The sequence below is a fragment of the Protomyctophum parallelum genome (assembly GCF_964188405.1).
Source record: "Protomyctophum parallelum genome assembly, chromosome: 15".
NCBI lineage: Eukaryota > Metazoa > Chordata > Actinopteri > Myctophiformes > Myctophidae > Protomyctophum > Protomyctophum parallelum.
Window position 1 is genome coordinate 8,941,248 of NC_139710.1, and position 25,443 is coordinate 8,966,690.

At 41.2% G+C, this 25,443-nt stretch overlaps 1 protein-coding gene across 1 annotated transcript; it reads right to left on the reverse strand.

Annotated features, from left to right (window-relative positions):
• Positions 1 to 25: 25 nt before the first annotated feature.
• On the reverse strand, positions 26 to 25,042 carry LOC310872780 (phosphatidylinositol 3-kinase regulatory subunit alpha-like). The gene is made up of 17 exons (XM_083784900.1): positions 24,873 to 25,042; positions 23,995 to 24,506; positions 23,362 to 23,497; positions 19,730 to 19,822; positions 19,459 to 19,530; positions 17,510 to 17,626; positions 16,936 to 17,134; positions 15,525 to 15,607; positions 7,829 to 7,931; positions 7,215 to 7,313; positions 5,801 to 5,981; positions 5,551 to 5,676; positions 4,813 to 4,955; positions 4,179 to 4,355; positions 3,654 to 3,728; positions 3,240 to 3,410; positions 26 to 2,801 (listed from the first exon to the last, which is right to left on the reverse strand). The coding sequence occupies exons 2-17, from the start codon at positions 24,184 to 24,186 to the stop codon at positions 2,612 to 2,614; spliced, it is 2,157 nt and encodes a 718-aa protein (XP_083641026.1). The 5' UTR covers positions 24,187 to 24,506; positions 24,873 to 25,042; the 3' UTR covers positions 26 to 2,611.
• Positions 25,043 to 25,443: the final 401 nt, after the last annotated feature.

A 25,443-nucleotide genomic window follows, 5' to 3' on the forward strand; every position in this document is an offset into this window, starting at 1 on the left:
TAAATAAAACGCAGAAATATTTATATTTTCAAGATCTTGGTGCTTTATTGTCCTTTGTGACATCACATCGTTGATACTGGCATTACAGGGTCAATTAGAAGCAGAGAAGAAAAAGAAAATAACTACTATCTGGATTTCTGATACAGAAAATACAGTGTCTATGGAATGAAAACAGAGATCAAACAGTCAAAACACAAACCATGCTGAACACACACGCATTCACTCTCTACTGGCTCAGGCTCTCCAACATATTCCACTGTGTCTGTGGAGAAATGGGTTTGGTTCGTGTGTGCATCCTTCTCATAGCATTGTAAGAAGAAAAGTAAATCACAAAAACATTTGCACTAGAAATAATCCAAAGTAAAAAAAAAAAGGGACAGCACCCAGGATATGAATTTGGACCAAATCAATCAATACTCCTATTCAGGCTAGCCCTCATTGGGGTTCTAATATCGGTGTACGATTCTTGGGTGAGAAATATTAAGCCTGAGAAACTGCACCTGAATGTGTAGGCCATAATATCTAAAGCCGTTTCATTCCAACATGCTATATGTCCATTTTGGAAAAGTTGCACCACCTGAAATTACTCAATGTTTCAAAAGCACCCATGACGGCTCTTAAAAAGAGCCAATGTGTGCATCTATTGAAAGTATAGTGATTATTTGCCTCCAGATCTATTGTAAATCCCCTAAAAGAGACGTACTGTATATCTCATTGTGGAATGACAATCTTCACATACTATATCCATGTCCGCAATACCTCAGAATGAAATCAAATACAACAAAGCTTATAATAAGCAAGAAATGTAGTACTCTAAAACTGATCAACATGAATGACTTTAAACGCAATGAAGATGAATGAACCATGGTTAACAATGTACACTGCTACAATGGTGAATTAATAACCATGTGACTTTCTTTTCCATATTTTGCTAATGGCAATGAAGGTTAAGATTACCAGAGTCACAAAAAAAAAAAAGATTCAAAACAGCGCAGAAGATCAATGTCTATTTAAAACAATAATGACAGCATCAGTCGCATTTAAATCCATACCAAATGCTCATGATCATGGATTGTTAATCAGATGCAGTTTCTGATGAAACCATGTTCAGTGTTCCTTTAATAGCTTGAATAGTTTTAATGCTCCATGTCTTTCATTGGCTAGGTTACATAGTTAAGTCCAACTTTCTGCTGCATGTCTGCTCAAGTGCTGTTACTTTGGCTAGTTTTGCCATCAGAGGTTACAAGGAACGATTTGGGGATCAGTCCGTTTGTGTTACGTTTTACAATAACATTAACAACATTTATCCACTTAAACCGCAGCATCCCGATTATGGGAAGATTTTGGAATTTCTTCTAAGATCTCCTAAGCTCTACAAGCGAAAATAACAGATCTACAAGCTCACATGATGTGAGATTGTAGATGGCCTATTTCCGCCATTTGCTGTATGATGGAAGTATATAGGTCTTAAGTGGTTAAGAGTGGGTTTCCATTGTCAACAAGACAATATAATTGAAGGAAAGGGGGCCCTCATTTGGGAATCATGAGATGATTGGATTTTACTGCTTCAAAAAGACAAAGATCTACCAAACTATCTAGTTGAGAAAAAGAAAAGACATTCGCAAAGTTTGTTGAGCTACATGTCATTTTCCACAACGTTTCCCAGCTTGGCAAACATAATTTTCAAACAAAACCTTTGCCTCACTCGGACACACGGATGCTAACTCACCGACTATAAACAAACACGGCTTTAAAAGCATGAAATTGACTCAAGGAAACATGAAAATGGAAAAACAAGCCGTGTTGATGGTGGTTTCAAAGAGTCTGAATTGTGAAGTGGGGTTATTTGTATGTGAACGATACGTGGCAGTCAATTTCTTTACCCTCTTTTAAAGTTCGCCCCGTTTAATTTTCACTCACAGTGTTTAGCATGTCAAGAAAAGTCCCTCTTTTCCTTCACTCGATTGTCCCTCATTTCATCTTTAACATCATTGTCTTCTTCGTACATAATTTGCTTTTAGGTTCAGAATCAACAGGATCCATACAGACGGACATGTAGAGGTGGTCTTGTGGTAAAGCGGGATGCTCCTGGATAGCTCTCTCTGTTGGATGTAAAAGGGGCTAGACCGGGTAATCAATGATATTCCTGATACCTCAATTCAGCTGTGGAAGTTTATCGATGTGATTTCTGGATGTTGTTGGAAGGAAGTGCCTTTGTGTCACCAACGGTGTGGGGGTAAATGTCCTTTTAAAAGAAAAACAATTAAATCCACTGAGAGTTTAGCAGGACCCAGTTTTATCTCCATATCAGCTGAGAGCTCAGTCTTTTGAACACCATAGTCTGGGCCTATATGAAGACAATAAACATAACCTTCCCCTTCACCTCTATATAGAGTGGTGTCACCCAGTCATATATCCTCCGGTGCTGAATGCATTTCCATTTTCTATAATCCGACCAAACACACACCTTTGATCGGAAAAAGACGGAAATCACATGGTGTAGTACTTTGAAATGAAGAACAAAAACAAATGATAATACTACACTCGGGCACCTCCGTTGGTATGCGATCGGGACGCCGGCTGTAAAAGTTAACAAAGTCTGAGGAAAGCTTCAGCGCCTCTGCTGGCCGTAGACGGGGAAGGCCAGGGTGACGTTGAGGGAGTCGTTGTGCTGAACCAGAGAGGTGTGTTGGTAGTGGAGGACCAGCTCCTTCAGGGAGCCATAGAGGTTGTAGGGCTCGGCGAAACCGAAGCCGGTGTGCGTCTTGTTGATGACACAGTGCTTCACCTCTCCGTCCACACTGGAGAGCGGAGGGAAAGAGAGAACAAAATGAGTATTGCTGCCATTTGTATGTGTGTATATGTATATCCCATTCTGACCTGAGATCAGATTCATACGAGGTTTCCCACTGGACACACACTGGTCTGATGAACCCATTCTGACCTGAGATCAGATTCTAAAAAATGTCAGTCGTTCTTCGATTTAAAAAAAATAAATAGCAGACCTACAAGCTCGTATCGCGCCACTCGGTGGCGCGATATGAGCTTGTAGATCTGCTATTTTTAAATAGCTAAAGCATAACATGATGCCAACACCAAAATGGGTGCCCGGTCAGAATGGGATATATACCAGTTACTAAGAGAGAGGGAGTATCTCTCTACCACTCTGGACAGACAGATGGGTATATAAAAAAAAAGTCTAACATTACAACAGACAGACACCAGCCAATGATCCTTACACTACGGAGCAGGCATAGCAGCCAGGCTTGCTGCTGTCTCGGACCAAGAAGGTTCCATCTCTCTTTCCTCGGAGCAGAGACTCAGCCTGGATACGGTTAATGTTCCCCAGACGCCATAACCGCTCGTCATGATGGGGGAGGTCCTCTTCATCCTCAACCATGCTGTACTCACTGGAGACAGGGAAATCTCTGTTAACAGGTACAGTAACAGACCGATATGCATACAGACACATTCAGTCCAACCATCAAATATTGCTTGCTATGTCTCTATTTTATTGATGAGGTTTCACAGCCATGTACCACCCCCTAAATGTTTTGTATTGGTCGAGATGCGCATGCTGCTTTGCAGTAGAGTTTCCCAACTGAACTTCCGTGGTTCATTTGAAGGGAAGACTGTTGTATGAGTATACTCACTCCTCTGTGGTCTCGTTCTTCAGTCCCAGCCATTCGTTCAGTTTTCTCTGCCTCACTCCCTTCTGGGTCAGCCACCTGACACACAAACATACACACACAGTTTATAACATAGAACTCAATGTTGTTAAGCGGTCTGGTTGTTTCTGCAACCATAAAAGCATCCTTTGAGTAGAGTCAAAGTACATGAAGAGGGAGTTAAGGCCGGGTTATCATGACTAATTAACCGTGCACTGATGATGTAAGTATGGTAATGCTGTAATCTTAACATCTGACATCTAAAAATATATATTAAGACATTAACTGAAAAAAGATCTAAGCTCATGTGCCATGTATGGCTGAAGGCAGCTGTGAATAGACAATGACATGCATTGAAACCAGTCTGTGTTTAAAACATACAGACAGAAGATGTCTCCCTCTAGTGGTTGTGTTCAGAATATTGTACCCATTACATGCCTCAGTTACTGCATGTGTGTTCTTACAGTAGTAGTGCGTGTGTGTGTGTGTGTGTGTGTGTGTGTGGCATACATCAGGTATTGGTCTCTGGTCTTGCGGAGCTGGATGAGGTCAGGTTTGATGCTGTTCATCTTCTTGTCAATCTCTCTGTAGTCCGACGCCTGCTTCTTTAAGTCCACCTCTAGGTGGCGCTTGCTGTCCACAATCTCACTGATCCGTGACTTCAGCTTGTCATAATTACCCATGATTCTTTGAAAAAGAGGACAGGGTAAAGAAGATTTATTTTTACGTTTAAAAGTTGACATAATCGACTTCACGTCAGCCAGGCTGAACAACAACTCTTGACTGTGACATAGACACGACTCACGAAATATAATTACAATTTAGACATTTAAAGTCAGAAGAGTTAAGTCTTTACCACATCCTGTCATGAGTTAGTGCTTAACCCATTCTGACCGGGCACCCATTTTGGTGTCGGCATCATGTTATGCTTTAGCTATTGAAAAATAGCAGATGTACAAGCTCATATCGCGCCACCGAGTGGCGCGATACGAGCTTGTAGGTCTGCTATTTTTCGAAAAATCGAAGAACGACTGACATTTCTAGAATCTGATCTCGGGTCAGAATGGGTTAATCAGACCAGTGTGTGTCCGGCGGAAACCTCGTATGAATCTGATCTCAGGTCAGAATGGGTTAAAATGTCTACCTCTGGATCTCCTTGTCGTTGCCCTCCCGGCGGAACTTCTCAATGTACTCTTTGCTGAAGCGCTCCTGTGTCTGACACTGCTCCTCAAATATCTTTATGGTCTCGTTAAATGCTTCAATGGCTGTTCGCTTCATCTGGATCTCCTGTTGGACAGAGATGAAGGAGGGAGGGGGGTGATTGAGAGATCGGTAAATGTGCAGAGCAAGAGCAGAGGCACAACAGAGGGAGGAATTCAGAGGAATTGGTAGCCTTTGCATAGTTTACATGTTTACCAAACAGCTAGCTATACCTGTAATATGGGTAATTGTAGTTTGCGCTGTGAGGCAATAAACATTGTACAATGAAAGTCTACTTGTACAGGAATAAACATGCTGCATGCTCTCACCTTCTCGCTTGTTTTCATTCAAGGGATAATTTCACTTTAAAAGATATATTTGGGTAATTTTATTGTCTACTCGGGCTTTTGGGAGCACGCCGGACAGTTGCTTGATTCAGAATTTAGATATTTGATATTAATTAACACATTGTTCACTTACTGTACCACCGTAGTTGTTATTTTTCCAGAACAGTGACCATATATTCGTGTATATTATTTCTTGTTGCAAATAGATTTTCTTGTTTGTGAAAGCTTGAGCTGTATGTGCTCGTGTGTGTTTTCCATGCCATTACAATGAGCTCTCCTTTTTGTATCGTTTCTCCATTTAAAGAGAGCTTAGAACGTTGTAATGTTGCATGTACCTGTGAGGTCCTGGTATATTCTTCGTACAGTCTGTCGTACTCTCGGTTCTTCTCCTGGTACTGCAGATGGTACTCATGGAGTTTCTTCCCAACAGCTTCAATACTGTCCTCCTTCACTACCTGGTCCTAAACACAGTTTCATCATCATTTATTAACACACATAATGACATGATGATATGAAGATATCTCAACAGGCTTCATTCCTATCTACGACGTATATCAGCTATGTGAATTAAACTACCACACCAACCTGCTGGTGCTTGGACACGGGGTAGAGTAGCTTGACGTCCAGTTTAGGATTATACTGGGCCAGAGACTCATGCCGATAGTGGTTGATGAGCTCCACCACTGAACTGAACGTCAGAGGGTCAGAGAACCCATATTTCCCCTCCCGGTGGAAAATCTTTATCAGTTTGTTGTTGCCTCCTTTCCTGTAGAGAACAGAAGATGAGTTTAAAAGTCAAATGCATTAATCTGGTCTCAAAATACACAGGTGATCACTGATCACCAAAGATATGCACAATAATACACTGATGGCCCTGGATCCATCCGGACTACTCAAGATGCAAAATGAAATGATACCGATTATACATTGAAAACTAAAACTGTCCCTTTTAACTTCAAGGTATTGTTTTGCTGTATCAAACAACAGTACCAAAAAAGATGAACAGTGAAGTGGCAGTTACTGAACCCTGAAACACCATTGAGCTTATAGATAGTTCTAGAATATCGAGTTTGCAGAAGCTTCTAAAATGGCAAGCTTGATAGTTCTATAGAGCGTCACAGTCCCTCCCCCTTTCAGAAAAACGAGTGGCCCAGGAAATGAAAACCCAATGCATTCCCAATGCAAAACCCAATGCATTTCTTATTTAATTTATTTAAAGACCTTTTAAGCGCCGTACGAAGCCAACTCTTGTCGTGACAAATCATGACAACACACACAATTTTTCGGGCCAAACAAATAATTACAAAGAAGAAAAACAACAAAAAAAGTGTTGTTTTTTTCTACTTTCTAATTATTTGTTTGTCCCGAAATATTGTGTGTGTTGTCATGATTTGTCACGACAAGAGTTGGCTTCGTACGGCGCTTAAAAGGTCTTTAAATAAATGAAATAAGAAATTCCTATGGGAGAATGCATTGGGTTTTCATTTCCTGGGCCACTCGTTTTTCTGAAAGGGGGAGGGACTGCGACGCTCTATAACAGCGAGTTTGTATAAGCTGATAACAGGGTTATAGTACAATGACCTGAGAAAGCTCTACACCAGTAAGCAGGCACTGTGTTACAGCACTGCCAGCTTTTTGTGTGTAGTGGTCAGACGTGGTACTGATGCAGTATCCTGGCTCATCAATGACGGTTAAGATTCAATGGGTGAATTGCATATTATACCAATACTAAGAGCATATACGCAACACTAAGTTGACTCTAGAGGCTGTGCTGTTCTAATAAATAAACATGGGACTGACATTGAACACATGACAATTTAATTCATAGAAAAGTTTTGATTTGAGTTTAGCAAAAGGGAGCGTGGTCTTAAGATGCATTTTAAATCCTGGTCTCTATGGAGCTGATGGCGCCTTGCAACAGTGAGTTGTAACAATAGAGTTGTAGAATAGTGAGTTCTAGCATGGCATGTATTCAAAGTTACTAAAGAAGTGAACTGACCTCAGGGTGAGTGTGTAGTCACCATGCATCTTGGTGGAGGCATCTCGGACCAGAAACGTACCGTCAGCTGTGTCTCTCAGCTTTTCATTCACCTCCTCTCTGCAAATCACAAACGTCAAGACAAAAGGTTGTGTGAATTACTGTAGTGTCGGTATGTATGTTGTAGACTCGGTGCTAATTTCGTTGACAAAAACTATGACGAAAAATGTCCGGCGACTGCCATATTTTCACTGACAAACTAAATAAAAGCTAAGCTAAGCTAACTAAGACTAAATATAATTGACAATTTCGTCAGTGAGATACTAGTGGAGATGAGATCCAGTAGAACTAAACGACAAGTTTGGTTGCACTAGTTAGTAGATATATAGATCGGCTATTTTCAGCATGCAACCAAGAGTAAAATCAGGCAATACGACGCCATCAAAGCCTGCCAAAATACGTTTTGTAGACAAAATCCAGTGTCAATTTAGCAGACTAAAATCTAAATGAAACTAAAACATTTCAGATGACCATAATATGACTACAACTAAATTGTACTCAAAAGACTATGACGAAAACTAAATCAAAGCCTTCTGTCATAATTAACACTCATTGTAGTACGTGTGTAAAGTCACCTGGATATGTCTCCCCAGTACCATTCGGAGTCCGGCAGGGACATGCTGTTGTTGAAGATGCTCGGGACTGGAGTAGATGGCTTGGCTGGTTTAGGAGGCAGAGCTGAGATGGAGACATTGAACAACAATTTTTAGCAAAGGAAGAGCTATAAATATATTATATAGTAGTGATAATTAGCAGCCCAATTATGTCCACCAGAAAGGCAAGGGGGAGATTATGTTTTCGTCCTGTGTGTGTCTGTATATCTGTCTCTATTTGGTGTAGATTTTTGTCCTAACACAAACCTTAAATGCCATTGGACAATGAATGGATAATTTATGTCATGTGTATCTGAGCAAATCGGCTATTTTTGTTAACACAAATAGTAAACAATGATCACGGGTGTGATTTTTCTCCTTTTATTTACATATAATAATAATAATAATAATAATAATAATAATAAAGCTTTATTTATATAGCACCTTTCAAGAACAAGGTCACAAAGTGCTGAACAACAAGAGCATAGAACATAGGCAACAAAGGCAACAACAAAAACACAGAATAATGGCACAATGAAAAACACAATACATCAGAAAATACAAAGAAATCACAACGAGAAAGGATTAAAAGCAGCTTTGTAGAAATGGGTCTTCAGGAGTGATTTAAAACGAGGAGCCGAGTGCGTGGATCGCAAAGGCCCGATCGCCAATAGTCTTTTTGCAGCCTGTTTTTATGGTGAGAAGGGCTTTTCCCGAGGATCTCAACTCGCTCATAGGGGTCAAGTAAGTCTGAAAGGTAGGACGGAGCAAGGCCGGACCTTGCCTTGAAAGTAAAAAGTAGAATGTTAAAATTAATTCTAAAAAGATAGGCAACCTGTGGAGGGTGGCGAGGATGGGAGTAATATGGTCGAACTTTCTTGCACCTGTTAGGAGGCGGGCTGCTGCATTTTGGACCAATTGTAGTCTGTGAATTGATTTTTTTGGAAAGACAGGTGTAAAGGGAATTGCAATAGTCTAGGCGTGAATAGATGAAGGCGTGGATGACTTTGGTTAAGTCGGGGCGTGAGAGGAAGGGTTTATTTTGGCAATATTGTGATTTGTTGATGTTATTGTTGGTGTTATTTTTATGCTATGATGATGAATTGAATACATAGGACCACAAACAAGTCCCCAGGACTTTTAGCCTACATATCTACATGTCTGACAGTACGGTACAGTCTGTACCTGTATATTTTTGTCTAATAAAAGTATTCAATCAATTGATGTCATTACATCGTTACGGTGCAATCATGGAAAAGTAGTGAGGCATGTTGTCATCACTAGGAGGGCAAAGTATGCTCAACCATCCAATGTCTGTATCCTGCATGTAATACTGAGCAGATGACAACCAAAGCTCTTTATAATGATGTTCATGCTCAGATTTGTTTTTGGACAGGCTTTCCCCAGCTGGGTCATACCAGAGACTCTTAATAGGGGATTCACACTATGGTCCCGGGTGCGCACTCGGGACCACTTGGCAGATGTTGTGGTAGTGTGAATGATGCGTACCGTTCCCGGGAGCGGATCGCCCAACCGTCCCCGGGACCGCATGGGGGGCGGGTCTCTGGACCGTTGAAGTGTATTCAGATACGGATCGTTCCAATGTGAATGCATGCAGTCGACGAGCCAAGCGTCAAAAAAAAAAAAACACAGCCTCTGCACGATGCGTAACACCAGCGCATTTCTCAACGCCGCCCTTCTCCTTTGAATCTGCTTATACGCGCAGCACCGCGCTGATCTTATTCTGCGGACTACACGTGGCTCTTGGGCTTTGCTTGGCACAGTTTCCAAAGTAAAACAAAATAATAATAATGCTAAAGTAGAATCCATAGCAAACTAATACACTGGAGCACAGAACTGACTGACACAGTGAATAGCAGGGAGGCTGACAAGTAGTATAACGGCAAAAAGCCAAAGAGGCAATGCAATTCAGTGTGTCTGGATTTATTTGAGACAATGTCGCACAGTTGATGGTCAGTGTCCGTGCGCGCCAGCCATCAAGCACACCGTCATCAGGAGGATTAAAGTGTGTTATGCAAGTGTACCCGGGTGCGCTGTTGAATCTCGGGCAATGTGAATCATGGCCATCGGGGACCAGGCAACCGTATTCGAAAACGGTTCCAATGAAACGGATTCAGTCCGTCTCAGTGTGAATCCCCTATTAAAATGGGGCCCAATACCTCCAAGCTTGGCACTCAGCATCAGGGTTGGATTGGCGGAAAGTCCCCACGACAATGCGACATTCTAGCGTCATGTCCAGGGGTTGTACTTGTACATCAGGCTGCCTCACACTACAGAAACATTCATTTGTAGTATAAAGAGTGACTTTGAGACTTTGCAATGCAAGTCCATGAGGAGACCATTTTGGAATATCAATTTTTTATCAGCAGAGCAACTATTACATTATACTAAAATATCTCAATATTTGGAGTTGCATCATCATTCACAACCCACACCTCTAGCAAAATATCATTATGCTTTATACGAGATATTCAGAATCATAGGGATACTTGAACTATGTGTTTTTGGCGTATTCTGCATGACATTACTAGAAAGTAAATTCAAGCTGTGGTAACTTAACAAATCTTCATCTACTTCAAATAATTCAATTTAATAATTTATATTCTGGTGTTAATCTAATGTCTTGTTGTGTGTAAAGTTGAATGTGTGCATGTTGTGTGAATATGTGATGAACTGATTAGCAATGGTCAAGAGGTGCACACACATCCACAAATTGCAACGGGTGCAGGATCCAAAAAGATACATAAGAAAGGAGAGAGGAGATCCACACACCGTTTTAAAAGCGTTTTAAAAGGACCCAAAATAATTTATTGACAACAGAGCGGACAAAGAAAATACAACGTTTCGGACTCACGGGCCTTCGTCAGGTATACTGAGGTATACCCGTCAATACATCATTTTGGGAGCTTTTACAATGGTGTGCGGATCTCCTCTCTCCTTTCCCATGAACTGATTAGCCTACTTCAATAAACCGTGGGGATATACGTACATCTCGGATTGTTTTAGTTAATAGATAACAGGCAACCAAGTAGATTTGTATCCCTATATAAATCAGCCGTCTATCACCTGGTAGTGTGATTCCCAAGTCCTGGAACACCCCCTCCCCTCGCTTCTTTCCCTCCCTTTGGATCTACACTAATCTCATTCATAGCCTCTCTGGAAATCCGATTGACTGAATTCCTGTGTAGCGACGACGTTAATCCACGTGCAATTAGTTTTTGCTGCCCGATATTCACTTTGTGAGTCAGTGGGTAGTGCAGAGTAGGTTAGACTCTAAACAGACAGAAATCTTGAGAATATTAACCAATAAGAACACAACTACTTCACAAGGACAATACGTTGGGTGTATAACCCATTCTGAACGGGCACCCATTTTGGTGTCAGCATCATGTTATGCTTTAGCTATTTAAAAATAGCAGATCTACAAGCTCATATCGCGCCACCGAGTGGCGCGATACGAGCTTGTAGGTCTGCTATTTTTGAAAAATCGAAGAGCGACTGACATTTTTAGAATCTGATCTCAGGTCAGAATGGGTTCATCAGACCAGTGTGTGTCCGGCGGAAACCTCGTATGAATCTGATCTCAGTTCAGAATGGGATAATAGACAGCGGTGCACATTACTGATGCGCCAGTACACATGCGTCAAAATGTTTGCTGCACGGTAGATCAAAGGCATGCGATGCGCGTTTGCGTACCAACAGCTGAGAGACAGGAATTTAGAGAATCCTGACAGGCAATCTTTTGATGAATTGAACAATGTGGACCCTGTTGTAAACAAGTGTAATGCTTAATTGGGTCGTCCACTCACAGTTGACAGTCTTTGTATTGAGTTTGTGCTTAAAATGTACTGTCAATTCTACAAACTGTTAATAAATATTTCAATCAAAGATATTTCAATCAATCAATCAATCAATCTCAAATGAGATGTTAACGTCCTGTAAGTAGACATAGAAATAAAACTAGTGTTGACTAATCATTACAAGTGGCTCTTATTTTGATGAGGAAGTTAGAGCACAGGAAGTCCGTTTCAGTTGAAAACAAGCTACGATGACAGTTTTTTAAACTGAAAGGGAAAGGATGGTGAGCTGTCAAAGTGCTAGTCACCACGTTAGCGACCATATTTACAATATGAAAACCATGCATCTGTAGACACTAGACCACAAGAAATTACATCTGGCCACAAAAAGATCACAGGATCTACTGAATGTGAAGGGGTGACATTCAGTAGATCATGTGATCTTTTGTGGCCAGATCAGGTCTAGTAGGACTATAGTAAATAATACAAAAATAAATTGCTGTAAAAATTTGTGTAAAAAAATACATATTTAGCCCTATGTTCGATTGCCAAAAATCCTGTCAAAAATAGCAAAAATCGCTAAAACGAAAGAAAGCAGCAAATGAAAACAAATAACTCATATTTAAATTTCTCTAATAACCTAAAACATGAACCTGATCATATATTATCAAGTACAATGCAACATCTGTCTGTGTCTGTCTGTGGAGCTAAAAGTACTTAAGTACTCACATATATTTAATACTTTTTTAAATAGTTAACTTAAAATGTTCTAATGGAAGTCTATAGAGCGTCGCAGTCCCGCCCCCTTTCATGACGATGCCAGGCCCAGGAAATGAATCACAATTCATTTTTCCCATAGACATTTCAAAAAGTATTTATTTAAAGACCTTTTAAGCGTCGTACGAAGGCAACTCGAGTCGTGACAAATCATGACAACACACACAATATTTTGGACCAAACAAATAATTACATAGAAGGAAAAACAACAAAAAAAAGTGTTGTAACCCGCCGTTTCTTCTACTTTCTAATTCTTAGTTTGGCCCGAAAATTTGTGTTTGTGGTCATGATTTGTCAAGACAAGAGTTGGCTTTGTCCGCGGCGTAAACGTCTTTAAATAAAAACTTTCTGAAATGTCTATGAGGAAAATGAACGGAGAATCATTTCCTGGGCCCTGGTGGTAGGGGGCGGGACTGCGACGCTCTATAGGGGCTGTGATCGTGCTGAAAACTCATTATGTCATAGATGACATATTGAGTATATTTACACAGCGGCCATTTTGCCCTCGCGTCATATTTGGGGTGGCATTATTTCATTAACTTAATAGCAAAATGGCCGTCGTGTGACTGTCAATATGGTGAATTGTTGCCACACTTTTTCTAGTGAGATCATTGTGATTCTGAGGCCTTGACTTGTGGCAGTGTCGTCGTTGATCGATTGGGGAATTTAGCTCCTTGGCCTCCTGGAAGCATGCACAAGAACTATGACACTGATTGGCCTAGTAGTTTGCGAGATTAGCTGTGGACACACAGACGGATAAACGGATAATGGATGAATGCATTGAATATTCTCAGTTTCAAACACATTAAAGATTCCCTCTGACATGTAACTTAGTTTGCAGGTCTGTGATTCTGCACGGCACCATAATAATTTGTACTGGAAGCCTTCTAGGAAATGCACGTTGCGCTGTAAATGCTGCGTGCAAGAGTCAATATTGTTAACATATTTGGCTGTAGGTAGTCCTACCTGGGCTCTGCATGGTTATGTAGCATAGGATCCTCTCTGTTCCTCGCATGGCCTCGCCCTCTGCCCTCAATCCCTCCATCTCTCCTCCTCCTCTTACCTCACCGACCACCACAGCATTATAAGTGTGTGTGTGTGTGTGTGTGTGTGTTTGAGGTCTTCAGAGGGGAGGGTAAATAAATCTAGGCTCTCGTCCTTCTTTCCACACTTATATCTCTGCGCATCTCTCGCAGCCCTCTTCCATCTCTGCTCATGCGGCCAAAAACACACTAAGCTGAACACTGGACAGATGCAACACACGCTGGGGCAGAGAAGGAAGCAGTTCCACCTTACCTACAGTATGCTTGCTTACGCTGTAGACACTCTTCTTTCCTGTCCTCTGCACTGCGCTCTCTGTCTCCCACTCACACACACTCTCTCTCTCTCTCTCGCTCTCTCTCTCAATGCATATTTCACTCTCTCCCCAAAATCTAACCTGCTGCAGTCACACCGATCCCGATGGTAGAATGGACAGTTCAGACATCAAGAGACATTTCTAATCTCCCATTGTGAATCAAGCAAGCTACTCTCTGTCCTGCTGTCCTGTGGAGGCAACTAAAGGCTAACAAACATTTTGTTATGTTCTGACTGTTCATCTCTAGTGATAGAATACATTTTCTTAAATACTAGAGAGAAGAAAAGGTCATAGAGAATACAAATTAAAAAATACTAGAGAAGAATAGGTCAAGCGCTTCCCTTCACCCTGCGTTTTCTTCGTTACGGTTTAATAGGACACAGATTCTTCTCTTCCCTAATAATCCATTTGACTCTCAGTCTCCCCTCTGCTGCTGTGTTGTCTGCAGGCAGACTGAGCCTCATTTCAAAGCCCAGGGGAACGGCTTGGAGATGTGTGACATCACTACCTGACCCAACCAATCCTGCGACAGCGGTGATGTCACCAAGGCAACACCCCCCACCCTGGCCCTCCACTGCTGCATCTTTCATGTCCTCCAGAACGATGATGTCATTTGTCTTGGCCGCCCAGCTGGTTGCTAGGCTAAAAATGACAGTCAGAGACTGACTGACTGACTGACCAGCTGGCATGATATGCCAATATGCCATCACCTGCTGCTTGTCTGACTGGATGCTTGTTAGGCTGTCTAACTGACTGACTGGATGCTAGGCTGTCTAACTGACTGACTGGATGCTAGGTTGTCTGGCTGACTCACTAGATGCTAGGCTGTCTGGCTGACTCACTAGATGCTAGGCTGTCTGGCTGACTCACTAGATGCTAAGCTGCCTAGCTCAGTGGTTTTCAACCAGCGGTCCAGGGACCACCAGTGGTCCTGTAAGAGGTTCCAGGTGGTTCCCAGCTAAATTATGGAGTTGGTAACCAAATGGACCCTTATGATCTTTAACTCTTGAGATTGTAACTGGTTTAATTTTACACTCTCAAGAGTTACATTATTGTTAAACATCTGTATTACTTAATTTACAAGACGTCGACACAATTAGAGAATGTAGAAGAATTGTTATTTTGATCAACGTTTGCCTGTTATCTCTCCTATGGTACCATATATACCATATATGGCAACATCAATTCAGTATGGAATTGTGCAATGTATGCAAGAAGAACAAAAATATTCTTTAGTATGGTGGTCTCGGGCCCAAATGCAGAATAAATAATGGGCCGTGATATGAAAAAGGTTGAAAACCACTGGTCTAGCTGACTGACTGGCTGGCCTGTTTGCTGACTAACTGGTCCTGTGCAGTACTAGAGAGAGATGTGGACATACGTGGTGTCAAGAGACAATTCGGCGCACTACAACAATTTTATAATATGCAAATCTGTTAATAAACCTATAGTACTTTCCAAAACTGCTGACGAGAGATACAAGACTAAAAACACATGGACGGACAAACAATAGGTCCACTTGGGTTTTAGGTGATCTCTAGCTAGCAGAGTTAAAGATTACAATTGTGCGAGCGACACATGTTAGAGACATAAGTACACATTCAGTACAGTACATATACACACAGACGAAGGCTAGTCAAATGGCACACATTTGGCTATGTTCAGACATGTGTGTGAGAGGGTGGATGTAGAAAGTGTACACTCAAAACACACACACACACACTACCTGGTGCAGCCTGGTTCATGTTGAGTTCGCTGGTGATAAGAACCTCCAGAAGCTGAACGAGGGGGTCCGGACCTGACTCACAGCTGTTACCACAACACCAGACGACGGACACAAGACACACATACTGATTAACTGGGTATGAGGTATTTGTGTTTGTGCAGTTGTGTGAGAGATATTAAGATTAGAAGCTTTTCTTCTGCCATCCCGTCCCTCTATGGTTTAGGACAGAAGTGAAATCCCAACTCTTTATGTCTCCATTTCCCATATAGCCATTTCAACTGTGTCTCCATCTTCAACCCACTAAGAATCCTTTATTAAGCAAGTAGCACTGAGCACTAGACATTTACATGTAGTACTTCTGGATATTAATATAGGTCTGTAATATAGGTCTAGAAAATGCACAACCCATTTTGATCTAATTAACCAACATAGAGTAGATACACTATATATAATATTAGTTATTAAGATATTGTATATAATTGTAACTCATACAAGACTGCAGTGTTAAAGTAGCTCTCCATCGCACAGACTTTGGTGGCAGTAAGTGTTGGAAGGGTCTGTATGTTGCCGAAAATGTGTTGTTGAATGGGCAGTGGGTAGACTGTCGCGTCTGGCTTTCAACCGTCGAATAGCAGCAGGCTTGTTGTGTTTGAACAAGACATCAAGCCTTGCATTAATGCATTCAGCAAGTTTTTTTCAACACCTTCTAGCCGACCGATCTCCTGACTTAATTCGACTGCCAATCTGTAGTAATCTGTATATTCTGTTTCGTGGAGAGCTACCTCTATGCTTGTTCCGTTTTTCAAAGCGACTGCCAGTGCTTATTTCTAATACGAGATAAATGCTGCTTTTTGGGGCCTTATACAAGTGATGTATCAAATATGGTAAACGATAAACAAAAAGCTTTGTTCTGAAGCCTTGGCTGATAAAAGAGACTTCCAGGAAACCACAAGACACTAAGACAGTGGTAAACATTTCCAGAAAGAAAGATGACTGTTTAACTTTATTTAGACACGGTTCAACTGATATGCTCTGTCGATAAGGAAGCGGTTGGCTTCGTTCACAGCGTTGCGCTATAGAGTATGATACAGTTGCTGTGTCCAATGTTCATGATGTGCTCAATTTGTACAAATATGGCATCATGCTATGCTATGGTTAACCGCGTTTAACAGCTAACATTCCAAGGTGTAAAAAGGGCCCTTAGTCCCATCACTTAATAGGCTCTTAACAATGTCTGTAGATGTGTGTGCATGTGTGTATGGCATGCACACATGTAACCCCCTCTCCCTTTCCACTCACCCAGACATCTGCATGAAGAGTGCGTTATACTTGTGTCACTGTGTGCGTGTGTGTGCGTGTGTGTGTGTGTGTGTGTGTGTGTGTGTGTGTGTGTGTGTGTGTACACACTAACCTGGCAGGCGGTCTGAAGACCAGGGGACTGAAGCACTCAGCGAGGCCCCTGGGACTCAGCTGGTTCTTGGAGCTGTGAAGACAGAGCCTAGCCAGGTGGCGAGCCAGGCTGAGGAAGGTGAGGCCATACTGGGCAGGGCAAGCTGGGGAGCTGGCTACACCACGCAACACCTGGGCACACTCCTCTGGGTCTCTCACCTCTGCATGAAAAGGTATATTGCTTTTTATATTGTCCCTTTTCAACATTGTCCTTACATAGGCCTACAAGCTCTCAGCATGTAGTGAGGCGTAGTGAGGTTGTACATATACTATTTAAGTGAGTGTGTTAATAAATATGTCAGTTATCTTTTGTATTAGTTATTTGTCACATCTTCCCTGTGGACTTTTTGTTTATGAAGCCTAAAAGCCAAACAGAAAGGTAATTTTGAAGCCAAAAACACAATTAAATCGTGATCGCAATCATGACAATGACTATTCTATTCTTACACTATTATTATATAATATATATATTATATTATATACTACTATTATAACATTTCTCTGTTTAGTTTGATTTGCTTGTGAGAGGCTCTGACCTTGCACGGCGTGGACCATGTCTGTCTGTAGCACAGTGGGTAGAACCGGCCCAGGCAACTCCTGGAGGAACCTCACTACCCCGTCACACAGACACACCAATTCCAGCTGCTCCAGGTCTGAAAAGAAGCACACCTCAGTCCGTTAGCAGAAGCCACATGCTTCCTGAAATAGCTGGGGGGGGGAAACTGGGATTTTATTCCCATTTAACCATACTTAAAGGACAACTTTAGTTTTTTTCAACCAAGGTTCATGTTTTAGGTTGTTATTAGAGAAAGTTAAAGATTAGTGTTAATTGTTTTTCATTTGCTGCTTTCTTTTGTTTTAGAGATTTTAGCTATTTTTGACAGGGGGGGCGGGGGCATTCGAACATGTGGCTAAATACATCTTTATTTACAAAATATTATGGCGATTTCTTTTTTTATTATTTACTATAGTCCTACTAGACCCCAAGAAATTACATCTGGCCACAAAAGATCCCAGGATCTACTGAATGTGAAGGTAGCCTACACTGTGTGTAGGACACACTGTTTGTCACAGGCTCAATGTCAGTTTGACACATTCAGTAGATCCAGTGATCTTTTGTGGTCAAATATAATTTCTTGGGGTCTACTGGTCTAGTAGGACTATAGTAAATAATAAATGACTATAAAATGTTATAAAGAAATACATATTTAGCCCCATGTTCGAATGCCCCCGCCCCCCTATAAAAAACAGCTAAAATCCCTAAAACAAAAGAAAGCCGCAAATGAAAAAGAATTAACACTAATCTTTTACTTTCTCTAATAACAACCTAAAACATGAACCTTGGTTGAAAAAACTAAAGTTGTCCTTTAACAAAAGGGATTAGGAGCCAGACCGATCTATCAGTGTGGCCGATATATTAGCCATAATTCGACTTTCTTTTTACTACATCGTTGTCAATATTTTAACTTTAATTTATTTTAAATAGTTCACAACATGACATTGTGTACACTTATAATTATAGTATCTATCTTGCTTGTGGTGCTCTTCCAAGGTGGATCTGAGAACAATCATTCATTTATGTTCACATAGCTGTTGCATAGGATGCAACAGACGCTGCATTTACCATTTTGCAGTACTGTGGTTGGTTAAATGTGTTTCTGTTCCTGACCACCTGAAGGGGGATTTGAGTTGTGGGATCTTCAAAGCTTTATGCCTATGAGCACAGCTTGTACTTCATTGCACAAAAAATGTGCTGTGTGGTACGGCCAACTGTACTGTAACTGTAACTGTAACTAATGCCGGCCTTACCACTAATCCCCTTTTCAAAGTATTTCACTGTCGCAAACAAATTCCCAAGGTCTAAATATTATCATGAGGGTTTTGCTGGAGTTGTGGTGCTTTACAGTGGTCATAAATCATGTCTTAAGTCAGTCTTTTTGTAGTCTTGACATTCCGATAAAATCATACATCTTTAATATTATCAATGTCTTTAAATCGGTGCCAGTGACAGAACCAATACTTTTCAATAGGGATGTCCCGATACACTTTTTCCGTTCCCGATCCGATACTACAATTTCTTTTTTGCATTTGTTTTATAATCGTTTATCGTAGGTTTGTGGTTTATTTACTCGTTTGCTTGTGCATACTTCATACCGTTTTGTCTTTCAAAAAAGGTACTATTTATCAATTAAAAAAAAGAGATTCTTCTTCGTCTTTTCTGCCTTTATTGATAGATACAAGTGACAAACGACAGGAAAGAGGGAGAGAGAGAGGAGAGACACGCAGCAAAGGTAGTCAACGGGACTCGAACATGCGACGTGCTGTAAGGCCAATGTGGCATGCGCCTGGGCGCCATCTAGTTTTTCAAAGTTGAAAGAATCTTTACAAAATAGCGGTCAAAACATCAGGATCGGACCCAAACATCTGGCATCGGCCGGGCACTATGACCCATACATTTATGAACACATACACATAGTGAACTCACCTGTATCAGCCAGCTGTCTGGTGTCCAGTCCTCCTCCACTGAAGCTCTTGTACAAACTGGGACTCTCGACTCCTGAATTCAGCACAGATAGATTGTTATGGGTGTTGGCTGTGAACAGACAACTTTCTGTGCATTTTAATTACCAAATAAAATGATTCTGTAGCTTGTAGAGTAGAGTGTGACTCAATGTGTGTGTGTGTGTGTGTGTGTGTGTGTGTGTGTGTGTGTGTGTGTGTGAGAGAGAGAGAGATTATGCATGTGTCTTTGTTACCTCTGCTCTCTATAGCTTCCATCAGTCTGTTGAGGAGAGGGGGTGCCGTCTCTGGAGGACCAAACTGTTCTGGGAGGTCTGGTAACACACAGCCTGGATAACACACAAACACGTTGATTTCAACACAATGTTAAATGTTACAAGCCGTTGTGCTTGCGTTATGAATGGGACTGGGACAATAGCCACATTAGTGTGCTTATGTGATGCATACTGCGGGGTTGTGCTCACCAGTGTATTTAATTTAATTTAAGCAGTTCTTATTTTGCTGGTGAAACAGGAGTGCATATGGTACATCATTGTTTAGTTATCATCAGCCCTGTGTATGATCACAGTTTGAAGTTTACATGTAGCCCACTGGTGATGACCACAAGACAGAAAACACTTCTCTAGAACAGTTTCCAACCAGTGGCTTGATATGCCAGAAAAGTATTATGAGATGTTCTGACAGGGTTCGTAAACATGAAACCATTTAAATAGAGCGCCCAAGTCCTGACGTCACTCGCTCGTCCCCTCGATTCCCCTGGTTCACGGAAGTAATGTCTCTATGGAGAATAACATGTGGTCATCTTAAAATCGTTTAATATAAGCGTTGTGGCCCAAACATTGTCAGGGAGGTGTCTCTGCATTGTTTGCGACCGTTAGTCACTCATATATGATACAGTCTGTTTCTAGCGAAAATGTAACTAATTCAGTAGCAGTAACATTAATGTTTTCTCTCAGTCAGTTGATTCTTCATATCCATTCATCCATCCATTCTTATATGAGGCAGTCTAAAATCCCCTTATGGGGATTACAATGCAAATAAAAAGTACATGAACCAGTGGATTTGCGCCCTCTACCAATATTGACGTCAGACTTCGGTGCTCTATAGAGGAATATTAAAAGAACACAAATGTTTAAAATCATGCAAAATACAAACTGCTTTAGAACCAACAGTCTAGATAACATCAAGTCATGTAATAATGCTATACAATAAGTCCTGTGTGTTTGGAAGCATTTGTACATAGGTCTGATTTCCTTCCTGTGTTCTATGGTAATGATGATGAAGTCAGATGACAACTGTGAAAACCAGCACAACTTTCTCTCTCTCTCTCTGTGTGTGTGTGTGTGTGTGTGTGTGTGTGTGTGTGTGTGTGTGTGTGTGTGTGTGTGTGTGTGTGTGTGTGTGTGTGTGTGTGTGTGTGTGTGTGTGTGTGTGAAACAGCAGAAAGTCAAGAAACAATCAGTTGCAGTATGTATTCTTGCACAACTGCCCCAGTTTATGCACACGTCTGCATATTTGTTTCTTTGTGCTTAGTTAATAAATGACAGGGTAGGTGCGTGCATACAAGTGAACAGTGTAAGTTAGTGGCAGAAAGACAAGACCAAAAAAAAGAAAGACAATGAGATAGACAAAAGAAAAAAACTGCCAAAGAGAGAAAGGAAAAGGTTCCTCTTTAGCATTGGCGTCAAATACTCTGTACCTCAAACACAAACCAACCAACACAACCAATCTACTGCAACTGGAAACTATCAAACAATAAGATCACATGAAAAGCTCAAGAACGTTGTTAAATAAACACCTAACGTACTGCAGATGGAAGATTTGTGGTGTTCAGTTACCCAACACAACTTACAGTGAGTGAGGTGTTTTCTTGTGAGTGCGTTTCATTTCTTCGAATCACCAACGACTTTTAAAAGGCAATAGGAAAGGGTACAAGGGTGGGTCTGAATCATAGTTAGTAGTTACTATACAATTAGAGGTTGCAGATTTAAATCCACTTTAGGACCACACATGAGTGATGTTTCTAAAGCTCATTACCTCAAGAGTTTAGGCTGGAGTTGTGTACTGTAATAGTATACTATTATAATTATAGTATACTGTATATCTTGCTTTTGGTGCTCTCGTCCAAGGTGGATTGGAGAACAATAATTAATTTAAGTTCATGTATCTGTTGCATATATGGATGCAACAGATGCTGTATGTACCATTTGGCAGCACTGTGGTTGGTTAAATGAGTTTCTGACCGACCACCTTAAGGGGGAGTTGAGTGTGATCTTCAAAGCATCCTGGATGCATTTGCTCCTGGGCTTTATGCCTATAAGCACAGCTTGTACTTCATTGCACAAAGAACGTGTACTGCCAAATGTACTGTAACTGTATAACAACTAATGCCGGCTTTACACTAATCCCCTTTTCAAACAATTTCACTGTCACAAACAAATTTCCAACGTCAAAACAAAATCATGAGGATTTTGCTGGGGTTGCGGTGCGCTCCCCTCATCTCAATCGAATCGTTTGGTGCACAGTGGTGAGTGGTCAGAAATCTCAGTCCGAGCTGTCTTGAGTCGTCTTTTTATCGTCTTGACATTCCGATAACATCTTTAATATTATCAGATCAGATATCTTATTGTGAATATTGTCCCAAATCGGTGCTTTTAAAACGGTGCCAGAACCAATACAATATGGTACCTATTCGGTTCTATAGGTATCGGATGTGGTGGTACCGTTTCTTGTATGGTACCGGTTCTCTGTACTCTAGCCTGGAAACCAGATGAATCTGCCACAAGAAAAAGATAATCTCTGGGGAGATTGGTCTGGCACTCCTCAGTTTGAATTACAGTTTGCTCACCCCAGAGTTGTGAGTGACCAATCAGAGCCCACAATTCAAAGTGAGACTTTTTTTGCTGCGACATTGGAATCTGTTTGCAACCGCCCCTTGGAAATAAAATAAATCTTCCGCACCGAAGTTCCAGACTAATATTTACACAGTGATATTAGTCTGGCCATGCCATGGTTATCTGTACTCAACCAACCCTACTTATAGAGTACCAGAATGCATGTGCATAGTACCAACCCCATTAATAGACATTTCTCATGGACTGGTATGCTCGGACAACAAAATATGACTGTTGTGTGAAACTTCTAGGTGGATGTCTGCTCAACGTCTGCCAAATATCTGTGTGAACCCAAAGGGACCCTGAGCAGATGTCCAATTAGGTGTTCCATGCAGCAGTCATTCTTTTGTCTTTTTGTCCGATTGTTTTTAAGTGAAAGTGGTTACATCTGTAGGTTTTATACATATTTAATCAATAAAAGTATTAAGAACATGTGACAAATAACTACAATGGATCCATAATGGCCAAACTTGATCACAGCATATGGGTACAATAATATGGCTAAGACCTAAGAAGAGACAGCCAGCAGAAATACTATATAGAAGAAAAGAGTAATCATTTTCTTGTCCTTTTTAACTCTGTATTAGTATTGGCGAATGCTGAGGGAAAAGGATTGGTGATGGATATTGGCCCCAAAAATCATAATCCTGCTCCCATCGGAGCTTCCAAATCTGCTCTATGCAAACTTGTATAATGTGTCAGTGATTAAAAACTCTGTGACTTATGACACATTGTTTAGATGTGAGGGGGTGTCAGACTAAAAGTATTCACAAATTATTTTCAAAGTCTTAGTAGGTAGATGAGAGACTGTAATAGACTTTGGTCTTTTCAAAGTCTTCTTGTATGGTATGCATGATTTGTACTCTATATAGACACAATAACACAAATAATGTTAAAGTTAATGACAGGCTAAATGGGCGCCTTAGCTTAGAGACCTAGTTTAGCATTAGCAAACGTATGCTCTGTTTACTCACATTCATACTCTGACTCGGAGTCAGCCCTGGCAGAAGCTGCTGATGCTGGTCTGGGTGGACGGGGCTTAGGAGTGGGGGGAGACATTCTCTTCCTGCCCACAAACTCCACATATGTCCCCGGAAAGTCTCCCTTCTCCTATTGGTCAGCACAGGACAATACATACCATTAATGAATAATATTGATAGATTATAAAATAGGCTAGGATCTACTGTTATTGGTATTCAGTTGTGTAGTGCATGTTATACTTTCTTGTTTGACAGAGAAAATCTCGCCAGTGTCTACAAACGCTGTGATGCATTGTGAGCTTGTAAATTCAGATTGGCTATCTTCGGTGTGCGACACAATGAGTAACAGCGTGTAAATCAGGTGTTAGTAGTCGAGGATGCTTGTGAGCAAAATTGCTGCCCGGGTTTGATTTAACTGTATTGTGTGAATTATGAAGCAGAGGGTTGTTGACAAAAAATGTGTTCAGTCAACTGTAGTACCTGGTGTTAAGTAAATTGCTTGTATTGTATAAACTGGTCACTATTCATGGATGTATTATCATTTTATCAGACAAACGATGATGTCCACTCTTTGTTTAAAAGCAATGATCAAATACAATAGAACAAAAATGAAGCCGTATCTTTTACCTGTGTGGTTTCATTGAAGCCGGGCAGCCAGCCAATCTCCGAGGGCCTCTCCTCGGCTCCATTGGTGCAGCCAAGGGCCAGCAGAGCCCCTTTACTGACCAGCAGCATGTCCCCTACATGGAGGTCTATGTCCTCCTCTCTCTCCTTCTTATAATCATAAAGTGCCCTGTACTGAAAACCCTCTGAGCTCATCTTGATATGTCAAATACTATTATTCAATAATCAATATATATGGCTGTACAATAAACCAACAAAATAATCAGGTTTTTTTGTTAATAAAAATATGTGTATTAATTATCCTGAGATTGACGTATAGGGAAACAAATAGTTACTAGACTAACTGTCACTGAGCATGGCTGTCTGTCTCCCCTGTCTCCATCTCCACTCAGTGTGTCCCGACTCCTGTCATCCCTCTAAACCAGGTGACAGCCTATCAATCAAAACATTCCGAACACTCATGTACAGAAGTCGCATCAACGGTAAAGGCCACATCTGTAGGCGCGTCGGGCCACCTGCACCAAGACAGTAAAAGAAACACTGGATTATTAACTAGATTATGTAAGGCTCCGCTGCGGACCACGTCCGCGATTACGTTGAACCCTGGCGCTAGCTGGCCAGTCATCATGAGCTTGTGAACGGCAGTTTATATTGAAATAGTGGAGGAAGCGTTCGTAAATTGAATCCTTGTGCTAGCATTGCAAAAATATGTCAAATCTAGTGTAAAAACGTCTCCTTGCAGACAATTCCACCAGGGGTGTCAGTCTGAGTCAGACATTACAAACACTGTGCACAAGCTCAGACACCAAATGGCCCCAGGAAGTACAGACGACAATGCATGCCGAGCTTTAGCAGGCAGCAGCAGCAGCTTTAAAACCCACCTTATTTATTCACCGTCAAACTCTTCAGCACAATAACCAACGGATGCCATTACGAAGCGATGATTCGTTGCGATATCCAATTGTTCTTTTACAGTCCGAAACAATGCTTTATTTGATCGACTATTTCCAAAGCGAAAAGGGGGCTCGTGGCTCGGCCGTCTGCTTTACAGATTATTACAACGGGGCAGAAGGCAGGCTCGCTCAGTGACGTAACATCCGGTAACCTAGTTTTCATGCGCCAGGCAGAGAAAGAAAGCTGTCAAAAGAATAGAACAGACAGAGACGAGAGCCGCTCTGCACAGCAACAAAAGACTGGCACTGCATTATACTGTATCCATTCATGCCCATTTAGTCCTTCCATATTCAAGAATCTCTTTTCAAAAATGATTATGTACACTCCTAGTGTTTGCTTGGGGAATTCTGGATACATACACTGTGTATGTGTGTATGAAGTGACATTTATACTGTCTAAAACTAAACCATGTGATTGCTGCAGGCTCACTACAGTAAGAACAAGCTATAGCCTACTACACAATAATCACACACACATTGGTTTAATAGAGTCACATTA

What these genes read in the sequence shown, in the direction of transcription:
- LOC310872780 (XM_083784900.1), bottom strand. Translation starts at nt 24,186, where the DNA reads ATGAGCTCAGAGGGTTTTCAGTACAGGGCACTTTATGATTATAAGAAG. An exon ending in CAGACAGCTGGCTGATACAG is followed by an intron (nt 17,627 to 19,458) that starts GTGAGTTCACTA and finishes GCTTCTTTTCAG; the next exon opens with ACCTGGAGCAGCTGGAATTG. An exon ending in AATATACCAGGACCTCACAG is followed by an intron (nt 4,956 to 5,550) that starts GTACATGCAACA and finishes TCTGTCCAACAG; the next exon opens with GAGATCCAGATGAAGCGAAC.